At 41.1% G+C, this 13,745-nt stretch overlaps 1 protein-coding gene across 1 annotated transcript in view; it reads left to right on the forward strand.

Moving 5' to 3' along the window:
- Nucleotides 1-11,859, forward strand: part of bmp1a (bone morphogenetic protein 1a) — a 47,628-nt gene extending 35,769 nt beyond the window's left edge. Inside the window, exons 15-20 of the mRNA XM_080738223.1 lie at nt 648-828; nt 1,539-1,664; nt 2,318-2,445; nt 3,142-3,355; nt 7,655-7,905; nt 10,571-11,859. Of these exons, the coding sequence (XP_080594349.1) occupies nt 648-828; nt 1,539-1,664; nt 2,318-2,445; nt 3,142-3,355; nt 7,655-7,905; nt 10,571-10,705 (1,035 nt within the window). The 3' untranslated portion in view covers nt 10,706-11,859. The remainder of the gene's footprint in view (nt 1-647; nt 829-1,538; nt 1,665-2,317; nt 2,446-3,141; nt 3,356-7,654; nt 7,906-10,570) is intronic.
- Nucleotides 11,860-13,745: the final 1,886 nt, after the last annotated feature.

Here is a 13,745-nt window from a genome sequence, read left to right on the forward strand (position 1 = left end):
TGACGGCAGTCCAGGGGTGCCGCGAGATCATTTGATAATATTTGGAATTTATTAGGACACTTGAAAAAATATTTAGTATCAACTTGAAGTACAAAGTTATTTTCAGTCAGTTCTAACCAAAATGGCTATTATCTCAACGTTTTCCTCGCAACATAATCACTAAAATATCGTCACTGTCGGGCAGAAACCTCGTATCTCCAAGTTTCAAATGTGTACGTCTTTTGGTAAAGCAAAGCCCTGCTTCATCATACAAGACTGTCTGTCGCACAAAACTAGTGAAAACGGACGATCTACAAGCACAGTTGTGTGCTTGTAGATGTGTGCTTGTAGATCTTCTGTTTTCACTAGTTTTAGTACATTTTTATAGATGATAAATACAAAACGGTTTTGGACATTCAAGGTTTCCACCCGACAACGACGATATGCTATAAATATAAGGTGCTGTGAGTGAAAATGATAATCTAGTGGTGCCTCGAATTAAAAAGATATTTATGGGGTGCCCTGAGACAAAAAGGTTTGGGAACCCCTGGTCTGTAGCATCGTTCTCTGGCTTAACCAGTTTATGGCAAATCGAGTGATTTTAAATGTTTTCATAACGGCCACGAAACATGTTTCCAGGCATCTGACAAGCCTCTTCCTTTTCTCAGGTCTGTAAGTACGACTATGTGGAGGTACGTAGCGGGCTCTCTGCAGACTCGAGGCTACACGGCAAGTTCTGCGGAGCTGAGAAACCCGAAGCCATCACCTCCCAGTACAACAACATGCGCATTGAGTTCAAGTCGGACAACACCGTGTCCAAAAAGGGTTTCAAAGCTCAGTTCTTTTCAGGTGAGTCTACTGGCATTAAATGACAACTTTGTTTTTTACAACAAGGGTTCATATTTTAGATTGTAATTAGAGAAAAGAAAATATGAGTTTTAAAATGTATTCATTTACTGCTTTCTATTGTTTTAGCGATTTTTTTGTTGTTGATTTCAGTGGTTGGGGGCATGCGTACAGGTGGCTAAATATGTCTTTTTAGACACAATAAGCTGGCAATTTCTTTGTTACTATTTACACCAGCCCCCATAAGTCACATCTGCCCATAAAAGATAGCGGTGCATCTCGGGAATGGGCTTATTGTGTCTAAAAATACATATTTAGCCACTTGAATGCTTGCCCCCAACCTGGGGACATGCATGCAAATCCAAATCGTTAAAATCACTACTACAACGATAGTAAGAAGTAAATGAAAACATTTTAACACTCATCTTTTCTTTTCTCTAATGACCATCTAAAATATGAACCCTTGTTGTAAAAAAACAAAGTTGTCCTTTAATGCTGTCTCTCACATCACACTTTATAATGAGTGATGGAATGTCACCAAAAATTATGCATTTTCAATTTCCACAATTACAATTGTCCATTGAAAATACCTATTTTTAAGGGATGTTCAACAAAGCATACGCCTTTAGGATTTGTGTATTTTCTTTCACTGCAAGAGCACTGAACCTATTGGAACAGTAATTACAATTGTGTCCTTCTGTGCTATCCCCCAGACAAAGACGAGTGCTCCAAGGAGAATGGTGGATGTCAGCATGAGTGTGTCAACACCTTTGGCAGCTACAGCTGTCAGTGTCGAAGTGGCTTTGTTCTGCATGAGAACAAACATGACTGTAAAGAAGGTACTTCACCATAATAACTGCATCGTGACTGCCCAACATTACACATATTACACACATATTGATTCTGTTTACCTCTGGAAGGGATTATTTATGGGAAATGCATGTGTTTTAGTGGAGGCATCACATTCCAGTAGAAAAGCCACCCTGAGTGGAGTTTGAACATTGGCCTGTTCATTGTAGGGCAGGGGTCTTCAACAGGGGGTCCGGGACCCCCAGTGGCGTCCTCAGAGTTACTACAGGGGGTCCTCCAAATCTTTGTGTGATAGAAACCTTTTTCTCCTTTTTTATATTAATCACTTGAACCCTAGTGTTCATATTAGGAGAACTTTAGCCAGATCGGCTATTTTCGGCAAAGACGGTTTGGTGTAGAGGGGAAAAAGAGCATACTAAGTACAGAGTGAAATGTCAAGTTAAGTATTGACGGTTCAAGTGGTTAAATACGTATCTGAAAACACAAATTGACATGAATCCAAAATACAACAATGATTTTGCTGTCAAACAATGAAACTATATGGAATCTCTGAAAAGGTTGTGGGGGTCCCTGCTTCATCTCTCTCTCAACAAAGGGGTCCTTGGCCTGAAAACGTTGAAGTCCCCTGGTGTAGGGGGATGATATTCGAGGTCTGTGTTGACCCAGTGTTGTGTTTTCACAGCCGGCTGCGATCACACCGTGAACAGCGTGAGTGGCACCATCACCAGCCCCAACTGGCCTGATAAGTACCCCAGCAAGAAGGCGTGTACCTGGGCACTCTCCACAACGCCAGGCCATCGCATTAAAATCGTACGTCATTTCCCACACGCGGCGCGCGCGCCCTGAGCTCTCCGTCTGGTTTTGCTTAGCATTCTCTTTGTGATGTCTGTTCTTATGTTTGCATTGATTGTGAAATCCATTGAGGGCTCTTTGGTACCCTGCAAAGCAAACAGATTTTTCATGTCAACAGTGATTTAATGTTGGCAATTATTTGCATGTTTCCTGGTTATGATTTATGGCTCCCACAGTCAGTTATTTGCATAATTTCTTTCTCTATCACTGGCAACTATATATCATCTCACATTTTGTTCTGGCATTCATTTAAAATATCCATGTCAGGGATAAAGTTACCATGAGAAGAAAAAAAGAAAAAAAGTGATGCAGGCCTCTTTTTAAATGGAAATGTCTTAATTCCCTAATGGCGTGCCATTATGCTCCTAATTAATCATTTCATTAGAATTCGAACAGAATTCTAATTATAATTTAATTATAATTTCTAATTTAAAATGCAATAACTTAAAGGAAAAGTGAATTACCTGAAGTTCATCTCTCAATATTCTCAAAATGTCTGCAAGTCATTTTGTCATGGACTTGAGGTTCCTATCATAAGGTGTCATTAATCTTGAGCTATTAATCATTTAGTGAGAGCATGTCTATCGCTTTCTTTCTTTCACTAAGATTAGAATTTAACTTTTCTATTCTGTTACATCCTATGGTCGGTGCCAGGCCTTCAATGAGATTGACATGGAAGCCCACCTGGAGTGTGCTTATGATCACATTGAGATCTATGATGGTCGAGACGGGAAGTCCGCCAGCCTGGGTCGCTTCTGTGGCACCAAGAAGCCCCCACCCATCACCTCTACTGCCAATAAGATGTTCATTCGCTTCTTCTCCGATAACTCGGTACAGAAGAAGGGCTTCGAGGCATCTCATACTGCAGGTACTCACATTTATTGTTTTATTGTTGTTCATTGTGCTAGTGGTATTTGCTCCAGGAATGCGTTGTGGGAATTATGTGTTTTCTTGTTTTATGTGCTATGCTTAATTTCAGCAGTTGTTTATATACATTAAATGTGTGGGAAACCATGGGCTATATGGGTATTTGCTGTAAGCACTGTGTCCCTTCTCAAGAGCTGAGCTTAGAGAAATTGAAGAATTCTTACAACGCCTACGAGTAAAGATTGATATGGCATCAGTGGTACTCCTGCAGAGAAGATGCTCGCCTCCAGGTGAAAAGGAGAGCTTGTCGGTGGTCTCCATTCCCAGAAAAAGGATAACCTGTCCTTGTTGTACATATCCTGACGCAGCTCGGTTATACCTCGTCCCTGTACTATCCAAAGCAAGAAGAATTGATCCTGCAGGCTTTTATTCTGGGACTCCATCCTGATCACTCTCGGGGGTACATACACCTGCTAAATGATGCCTGACTGCAGGATGAGCAGAACCAATTCTGCAAGCCACCAGCCGGGCACTGCAGAGTGGGTGGAGGATGACACAAGCATTTTACAAGTTAGCAGAAAATGGTATGAACCCTCAACAAATGAAAGGATAAATGGTCCATTCAGTTGTCTTGTGCACAGCTGCTCGCTGCCAAAAGGCCTTTGTTAAAAAGATAATATACTGGAAGTCAAAGGAGTAAAGGAGTTTGCATTGGGCTGAACCTTTGCCCAAATATGGAGATGACTGACATCATATGTGATTGACGTCATAGACTAACCACATGACAGCCAAGAGTGTCATAGGGAAGGGGAGGACAGACATCCTGATTTGGCTGGAATTGTAGATTAGTTGAAGTGGTTTTTAGTGGGCGTGCTGGCAGACCAGCAAGGAGGACGTTTTGCGGGGTGTCTTTTGACCCTGTACATTTGCACAGATGTGAAATTTACCCTCTAAGGCCGGATAAGGAGTTGGCAGGCAGACTCCTTGGTGAAGAAGTGTCTGTTTCTCCGGATGTTGTAAAGTGCAAACCTACAGGATCGAATGATCTCTGCAACGTGTGCCTTTTGAGATTTGGTGTAGAGAGAAGGAAGGAAATATGCAGACGCATTGTTTTTGTCAGAGCCACATGTTTACCTGATTCTGGTTTTATCATCTCAGTCGATGAATCGAATACACAGTACCTCAATGGAAATAAGTAGTGCTGGGACTTTAACTGATTAATTTAGATCACAGGGCTCCAGACTAACTTTTTTCACCTACGTCCCGGGACCGTCCCAAAATACAAATTGAACCGTCCCCAAATGAATGTAATCCGTCCCAAATAATAATAATAAAATAATAAATTATTGCAGGTCTATTAGTATTACCCTTATAATAATATTTATTATTATTGTTATTGTTGTTATTATATTGTTGTTGTTGCTGGTGAAATTGGCTTGACAATCCTTTCTATTTTTATACTGTCATTTGTGGCTTCTAAAAATCTTACCTCAGCCAGTTTGCTGGTGTGATTGTCATATACGGTAAACTAAAGAACCAATCATGCACGACTGTTGGAGGAATTACGGTAAAACTGGGTTTGTACTTTGTCCGTACGAACGTGTTGCGCGTTAATCTACAAGCCTACAACTAGACGCATCCTCGGGGCTTTGAGGGCTTTTAGATCGTCTATATGCTCACCGCACCGCACAACACCGTCGTACTGAAAGAAGTATAACCAGTGCCATGCTTGATCGAGTGGAGACGCGTGCAGTCTGCTTTTTGGGTCCGTTGCACGGCTGGTTGTGATGAAGTTGATTAGACGAACATAAGTAACGTCTTGTATTTGGGAATATAGGCTATAGGTTTATAGAGATGACAAAAGTTAAACAAACCGTTGATTTACTTACAATGTGTCCTACTCCTATATTCAAACAACTGCTCGTGCTGCTCACTAAACGTAGGCTATGTGTCTGTGCTTGGTGCGTTGACATCGCGTTCCGTTTTACATTTTCATTAATAATCACAATCCAAATCATATAACGTTACTCTTTATGTGGCGAAGCAGGGGGCGCCGGGGCGGGGATGCTAAGATTTATCTCTCAGCCACAGCTTGTAGATCGGCTATTTTCCACTAGTTGTAACCCAGATTGACAGTCTGTTCTCTGCCTCATTTTGCTGGTTAATCTCTTCAAATAGCGCAGCATTTTAGCAACTAAGTTCTACCTGAAAAGGATGATCAGCACTGCCTGTGGTAACTTCTTAAACATTCTGTTTACATCATATTCATTTTCTGTGAGTCTCATGCTGCGAGTTTGCACACCGTGGTTTGAGCAGTGACATTGATATGCGCCGTTGGCTCAAAAAAATCCTCTACGTCCCGTCTGCGTCTCAGGGGAGATTAATTTGCGTCCCAAATATATATTTTTACGTCCCCGGGACTTCGGGAGTCCCTTAGTCTCGAGCCCTGTTAGATCAGTTAATTACAGAAAATTAACACGATTTTAAAAACATTTACGCATTTTAATCGTGCATAGTTTTTGCACCATAGAACCTCTCTCACTGGACAAGTTTCAGGCGTACCGATCATACCGGTGCACCAACCAACAGTCGACAAACCGCAGTGCACACAATGGGAGAAGCCGTCTATCAGACTTTGCCCAGTGGATGGGACATTTTTATTTAAAAAACTCACCAAAATACATTTTAATTGAAATAAAATGGCATTTATATGCGATTATACATGCTATTAATTTTGATGAATTCATTACAAAGCCTCTAATTAATTAGATTATGTTTTTTAATCGAGTCCCAGCCCTAGAAATAAGCCAGTTTTTTGGGGTTATCCTTTTAGCATCCTTTTTTATAAATATGTACCTCTGTGCTTTTTTTGCAAACTGTTAATAAAGTTTTCAATCAATCAATCAAAACCATTGTGTAACTTGCCAGTTGCCTGCTGTCATTATGCATTCAACGTGACTGTTGACTCATGGCTGTGAATATTTTTAGCTCCTGATCCCATACCATTAATTCATCACACGCACTGCAGCAGTTGATTGGTCCATCAATGAAAACGGTTTCAAATTGCAAATTAGGCTTATTGGCAAGATGTACAAACTGTGAGCTGTTTGCAATAAACAAATCAAACAAGAACAATTTAAATGGCTCAACACGTCTAATATTGCAAGTGGTTTCTCCAAATGCAACACAAAATGGCAGGTGTTCCAGGAAGTCTATTGACGCTTTGGAATGAAGATGATCAGGACTACCTCTCTACACCCCCAGAGTGACCGGCTGACACAAGGACCTGTGGTTGTACCAGACTGCAGCTCAGGACGCGTTGCACTCCAGTGGCTCGTATGTTCAGAATAGCGCTACGGACCCCAGTAGACCTAGTGTTTGGGCAACTGAACCGAAACTAAGGGGGAGGCTGGATTACTTTTCAGAAAACCCATGAACCGACTCGCCTATGATTCCCACTGCACAGGAGAACACTTCCTCAGGGGTTTGGGTGAGGGTGTTTGACCCATCCAGGAAGAAAGCCCCAAACTAAGCTCTGTAGCGAATAGACTGCACTAATGTGCTTGCGAAACTTTCAGATGTGGTTTATCGAGTGCACCTGGTAGGCCCCTGGCTCTGGGAAATGACAAAAGCATCTGCCTCAGCACTTCTGGCACTTTGCGTTGGGTGCGTGGGTCACTGGAGACAGATGAACCCCACAGGTGGGGGGCTGTGTAGTGTCTCGGAGTGTGCCCCTTCAACTGGGCAGAGCTCCCTATGCCCCGGTGCGCCCAATCCTGTGCACGTTTATAGTTTTTTGTCCATTGTGCTGTATTTGCTATTGAATGCATGTGTGTTGTATGACCTATCCTTCATATCAAAGGTTTAAACAACCCTTCCCTTCTGTAGTTCAAAAGCTCAACTTTGTTAGAGATGTTTATATGAGAACACTACAATAAACTTGCAATAATAAAATGTTTCTTGCATCAAGTAGTTGTCATGTCGCTCCCTTGGAATCTTCAGTGCACCAGTCATAACAATATTGTCATCAGAACACAATCTGTTCCTTTAGGATTACCTGTAGCCATGAAAGGGGAACCCACTAAGAACTGTAATGGCTAATTTATGCATAATTGATCGACAAAACAACAACAGAAATAAGTGTCAGTTTTTTGGTTGAAAGGGCCTTGGCAAGGAATTAAAAATGGCTCTTTAAACCAGTCGACTCTAATATTGCAGAATATATTTTTGCTTATGCACGTAGCTCCCCCCACCCCCATCTACAAAATAAAAAAACTCCAACAATGTTTTCTGTCCTCAGAGTGTGGCGGTCGTCTGAAGGCCGAGGTGAAGACCAAAGACTTGTTCTCCCACGCTCAGTTTGGGGACAACAACTACCCCGGTGCGTCTGACTGCCAGTGGGTGATCTCAGCAGAGAAAGGTTACGGCGTGGAGCTCATCTTCCAGACATTTGAGATTGAGGAGGAGGCTGACTGCGGCTACGATTACATGGAGCTCTTTGACGGCGCCGACACCAAGTCCCCGCGCCTGGGCCGCTATTGTGGCTCCGGGGTAAGCACAGCCTTAACACAACCTCTGCTCTCCACTGACCTCTTGCTGGTGAACATTATTGGGTTATCAGGATACCTGCATTCTGCCCTTTCTCGTCCGTTTCCGTAACAGAACAGCAGAAATGGTGGGTTTGAATCACCTTGAATTAGTGCTGCTGTTGAGTGAGCTCTCCCAGCCTCTGTGATATGGGGTACGAGTTGCCCCAGGGCTCTTAATTCTACTCCATTCTGTGACTTTAATCGCTTTGGTAACATTGACATGTACTGCTTCGGTGGCAGTTGGAGCTCGATAAAAGCTGACACCGCCTGGTTGCCAACAGGTTATCACAGTTTGCAGTGTTGGGGCTGTAATTGAGAATTAATCAACCTATGCTGAGACTGCAGCCAAGGCCTTGAACCATCAGGCCAGTGGGAAATAAAAACCCTAGTTTCCTCAGGTCATGATTCCTTTTTTACCCTCCTCCTCCAATAGACTAGTTTGCAAATCCCGCCCCATTCTGCCCTGTTACTATGATGGGACATTTTCCCTGGGCAGATTGTTTTTATAGTGGCAGTGAATGGGATTTTTTTATGTTTTCATAGCCTCATTACAGCTATATAAAGTACCAAAGGAAAAACATCTAGGTGATATTAATAAAAAGGGAAGACAAAGGTACAGTAGTTACATTGCAAAACAGGGGGTTTTCCCGACAATATATGTTTTAATGTGTTTAATCCCAGTGGGACAGAATCACTATTGCAGATTCTTTTATAGTGGAAGTGGATGGGATTTTTTTTGGTTCATAGCCTCATTACAGCTATATAAAGTACCAAAAAAAACACATCTACGTGATATTAATAAAAAGGGAAGAAAAGGGTACAGTAATTACATAGCAAAACAGTAGTTTCCCCCCGAAAATATATGTTCTTTTAATTAGTTTAATCCTCTGGATCAGAGAGAGAATAGAAATAGCAATAGAAAGCGCATTGAATCTTGGGTAGGAAGAGGAGAACTATAATCTGTTCTCCTCACATACACGTAATTCTGCCCATTTAAAATATATGTACCCAATCGTAACTAGTTAGACCATTGATAAGGTCCATGTGATTGTGAACTAGTTTGTTGAAGCTTATTCATTATGATGAGCGAGATCGCCCCCTACTGCCGCGGCCGTACCAGGCGATTGCCGTGCTCCGCACTGCGGACATTTTTTGAAAGGCTGAAGCAACATTCTCCACTGCACAAACTCCACCCCCGATAGCAAAAAGTGAATGTTTTTTCTGGTTGGCCAGTCAGGGAGTCTCAGGGACCAATCAGAAGGCTGACAAAAGGTCTATTATTGATGCTGGTTCCTATGAATTGGTTGCCTGCGGGTACATGATTCTCACCCAATCTATTTTTTTTTTTTTAAAGAGATGGGATTAAACTGACACAATTAACACTTGGGGCCATTATTTGTAATTTGTAATTATTTTGCTACAGAGTGCCTCCATTCACTGCGCTTTATTTTGAAGAGACCCGGAAGCCACGATCGTGTCCATGTTGTGGAAATTCACTAAATCCGGGATGTTTACTTTCACACGGAAATGAAAAATTCTAACCGCGGCCGACCGTCACGGCCCAGTGTCGCAGTGGGAAAAAAAGCGTTTCTCTGCGATTTAAGTGTTTTTTGGAGAGATTCTGAGATAAAGAAGTTTTTTTGCTGAAGCAATGAATAGGAGCCTATGGAGATTACACGCTTCCTGATGATGACGGCCGAGTTGTATCACGGGATATGACGTTTTTTTTTCCAGCAGCTCCTCAGCTGCTGCCGCAGCACTTGTTTACCTGGTTACCATGGTAACCAGCTAACCAGTGATAACGAGGCTGTGGCGTCGCACCGCGGTAATTCTTATCACGTTCCTGGACGTTTTTGGCATCGGAAGTGTTAAGTATAAAGTAGGATGACAACCTATTATAGAGAAGGGCATTTTAGCCCAAGCTCCAAACTGAGTTTGAAATAGGTACTGTAGATGCATATACCTGGGTGTATACAGAACCTGATATACTGTACAGTATAACATTAAATTACTGATCAAACCGTGGAACTTGAAGTTAAACTTAAATTAACTTTCCTTTCGTGATTTTACTGTTGCCAAGAATCAATAGCTTATTGTTCTAAAATATATTCAGCTATTGCAGCTGTAATATGGTTTGCATATGATAAAACAAAAGAAACTCAGCTGCTACTTATATTCAACAACAATTCAAACAACAGTTCGTTGTTGTGTAATTTCATTTTAAATCAAGTATATAACAAATCATTTTAGAACTGATTTAGGGCTGCAGTATTTGGTTTCGTCTGAAAAAGTGAGTTAGTTCACATGTAGCTGACATTCATCATCTGTGAATTTCATCCCTTCTTCAATAGCAGCCAAAGTCCCAAGCCAAATGAAGCTATTCACAATATTGGAAACATGTCTGTGGAATGGCCTGGAACCTGGACTCCTACTTGGCCCTTGGCGTTTATATTATGCTCTAAATTAGCAGTGCCCACACAATCCAGGAACCCATCCATCCTATTAGGCAATTTTCTCTCAGCGTGGACTGCTGAGGAATCCGTCCTTTTAATTAACAGGCAATCGGGGGGAAAACCAAGAAAGCAATACAGACCAACTTTAATCTGTTTTTCTGTCCATTCCACCAGCCTCCCGAGGAGATCTACTCAGCCGGTGACTCCATTGTCATCAAGTTCCGTTCCGATGACACAATCAACAAGAAGGGATTCCATGTGCGCTACACAAGCACCAAGTTCCAGGACACACTGCACTCGCGCAAGTGACCAGCGGGGGCCGGAAGGGGTCGCGCAGGGCAGCGGGGCAAGCAGCGGAGGGGCCCCCAGGGGAGGCGTCAGCCTGATGCTCGGAGACCTTCGGCCACCAAGATGAATCAGACGCGACAGAACGGCCGCAAGACCACCAACCGCACCTCAGCTCCTAGGGGCTCTAGCTCCCCCCACAGACTGTGAGGAGTAAAAGCCATTCTGCAGTACACCTTGTTTTTACCTTTTTGTATGGTTAGGATTGGGGCGGGAGGGTGGATATTCGGTTTAGGTGGATTCTAGGGGGGAGAATTTATTGACCCGGTCCCCCTCTAGACCTTTTTTTTTTGTTTTTGTTTCTTTCTTTCTTTAAAAACAACAACAAAACAAATTGCCTCCCAATGAGAGGCAAAATGAAAAAACAGTGGATTCTCAGGACCTGTAGGAAGGCAGGCATCAGCTGGACAGATCTCTGCTTTTGTCGGGCGAGCCCACTACACCAAGGGGGTGAAGAAGAGGAGGAGGAGAAGAAGGAGGATGATGAGAGGTGGGAGGCTATCCTGCCTTCTCCAGAAATCACACTCCTCTCCTCAAGCTCTCATCTCTCTTGTTCAAGGATTCCTATCCACAAGAGGATTTAGAAGGACTTGACTTGAGATGTCCGATACTGTATGTCAATCGATTGCATGTAATTACAAAGGAGAGATGGAACTGTTCAGCGACAACACCAGCATTTGTAATTGGCATTGTCCTGGCTACCAGTGGCACGAGTTTCTCGCTGTTACCATTAACACGGAAATTAAGGAAGCAGTTATCTTATTAAAGGACTAATACATGAATTGTGGGTCCATGTCTTCTGGTTGGTAATTGCTTGCTTGATGACTGGCTATTAACTGTACCTCCATGTAAAGTAATGTGTATGATCTTACAAAGGGAACATGTGCTTTTACTCAGCTCAAACCAGTTAGCACTTTACAGTGAATTGTTCCAAAATCATGAGCTTATGAATTTTTGTGAAATGCAATGCCAGTTCACTTATTTTTAAATACATTTTATCTCTTTTATTCCCTGTTGTTTTGTTTTTTATTGCTCCATTTAGTTTCTCAGGCATACTTGAACATTTGTGTGTGCCCTGTAACGTGGGGTAATAAAGATATGACTTATGTTTGAGTGTTGATTGCCAGTTCTGATGTAAATTACTTTCTCTCCAGAGAAAAATCTTTTTCATGGTCCAATGAAGTATTTCTCATGAACCAAACAACCCTGGGTATTTATTGTCATACAACATGCATAATGTAAAGGTGCAAAGAAAGGTGCAAATAATTGGCTTTTAATGTTTATAGCCATGGAGCCAATGTTGAATATACTGTATGTGTTGCTCGCTCATTCTTTTTCTCTATTCATTTTAGGGATTCTCCTACATTAGTATGTATGTAATTGTATTTTGCAATATCTTCTGCAATATGCCAGCTGTGGGCGACAGTGTATGTGAATGAGTTGCATTAGTGAAGTGAACATTAGTATGCATAGCTAGCATAATCTTGAAGCTTTTGTTTGAGCCATAAGTAATATAGTGATTGCTGTTGGCTGAGTGAAATCCGAGGCATAGGAGGAGTAATTCTCTCTCTAGACTGATTACTCCCAAATAGCTTATGGCACTCTGGTTTGAGACTGAAATGTTCCAAAAAGCAACGAAGACCACACATTTTCCAGCACTAACTCACATCTCAAAAGAATGCGGAAAAGAAATCCAGTCTTATTGATGATTTTGTTTTAATGTCAAAAAACGATTTAATTTTCAAAAAGTCAACTTTATTTATATTGCGCCAAATCACAACAAATGAAGATTTGAGACGAAGAACCAACAAAGTCCATATTTTTTCTTTTCTTTTTTTATGGACCTAAAACTGTTTTTCAACGCAGGTACACAAATGACTCTTTATTTACAGGGTTAGGGTTAGGGTTAGAGCAGGTTAGGACCATAAGTAAGCACTGGTGACCGTGGCAAGGGAAGACGCCCCTTAGTAGGGGGTTATAATTTCAGAAGAAAGCATTACCTCTTCCACAAAGTGTGTTGCCTGCCTGTTTGTCATTGCAAATCATTTTGATTCCATTTGATTTAAAAACCACGCCAGGGTGCCTTTATTGTGCTAAATTCCTTAGCCTGAACCAGAGTAGAAGTGAGAGTTTGAAATGTTCCAAAGAGCAATGAAGACAACGTTTTCTTCCAATTTGAATATAGTGTTGGTTATTGTCATTTCAAATAGGGGAGGCTCAACATTCAGTCTAATGACACATACCCTTCTAATCTGAAATGTATTTTGATTCAGTTCGTTTTTTTGTCTGATACTTGAAATTAATTTGAGCTGTAGCAATTAATGGAGTGTAATTCATACAGAGAAATATATTAATATTGTCCAGTAATATTTTCATATGTAATATCAGTATTTACATTTTACTACATTTATCCAACATATTAGTTATCTGAGAAACATTGTATTCTGTACAAAAATGCATTAAGCTAATTAAAAATTATATCACTTTAAAATCACAATTTAGCTTTACAATCACAGCTAAATGCACATTATTTTTTTAAAATATAAACATGTATTAAATATTTACGTCAAACCTAAAATACTTTGTACTTTCAGTGTAATTAATACTGAAATCTTTAAGGAATTTCTCGTATTTTTGTAATAGTACACACACACTATTTAGATCTGTTTTGGAACGTTCTGTCATTTCACCATTTGAGCAGGAAAACGATAAGAAAAGATGCCTTATGACAGAATAACCATAATATTTAAGATTTTCCTAATTATGCAATTTGTGCAATTTTGTCTTTCTTTTTGTAAAACAGTTTCGATATGGGATATCAATAATGATAGATGTGTATCACAATCACATAACTCTAGTCTAGTCTAGAGACAATGGGCCTCATTCACCAATAACGTAAGTTTTCTTCTTACATTTTTTCCGAAGTGAATTCCTAAGAGAAGTCGAGTCAGATTCATGAACCGTTCTTAAAAGGCAGATTTTTTTGTAACTTTGTTCTTATGAT

The sequence above is a fragment of the Nannobrachium achirus genome (assembly GCF_963921795.1).
Source record: "Nannobrachium achirus genome assembly, chromosome: 12".
Lineage (NCBI taxonomy): Eukaryota > Metazoa > Chordata > Actinopteri > Myctophiformes > Myctophidae > Nannobrachium > Nannobrachium achirus.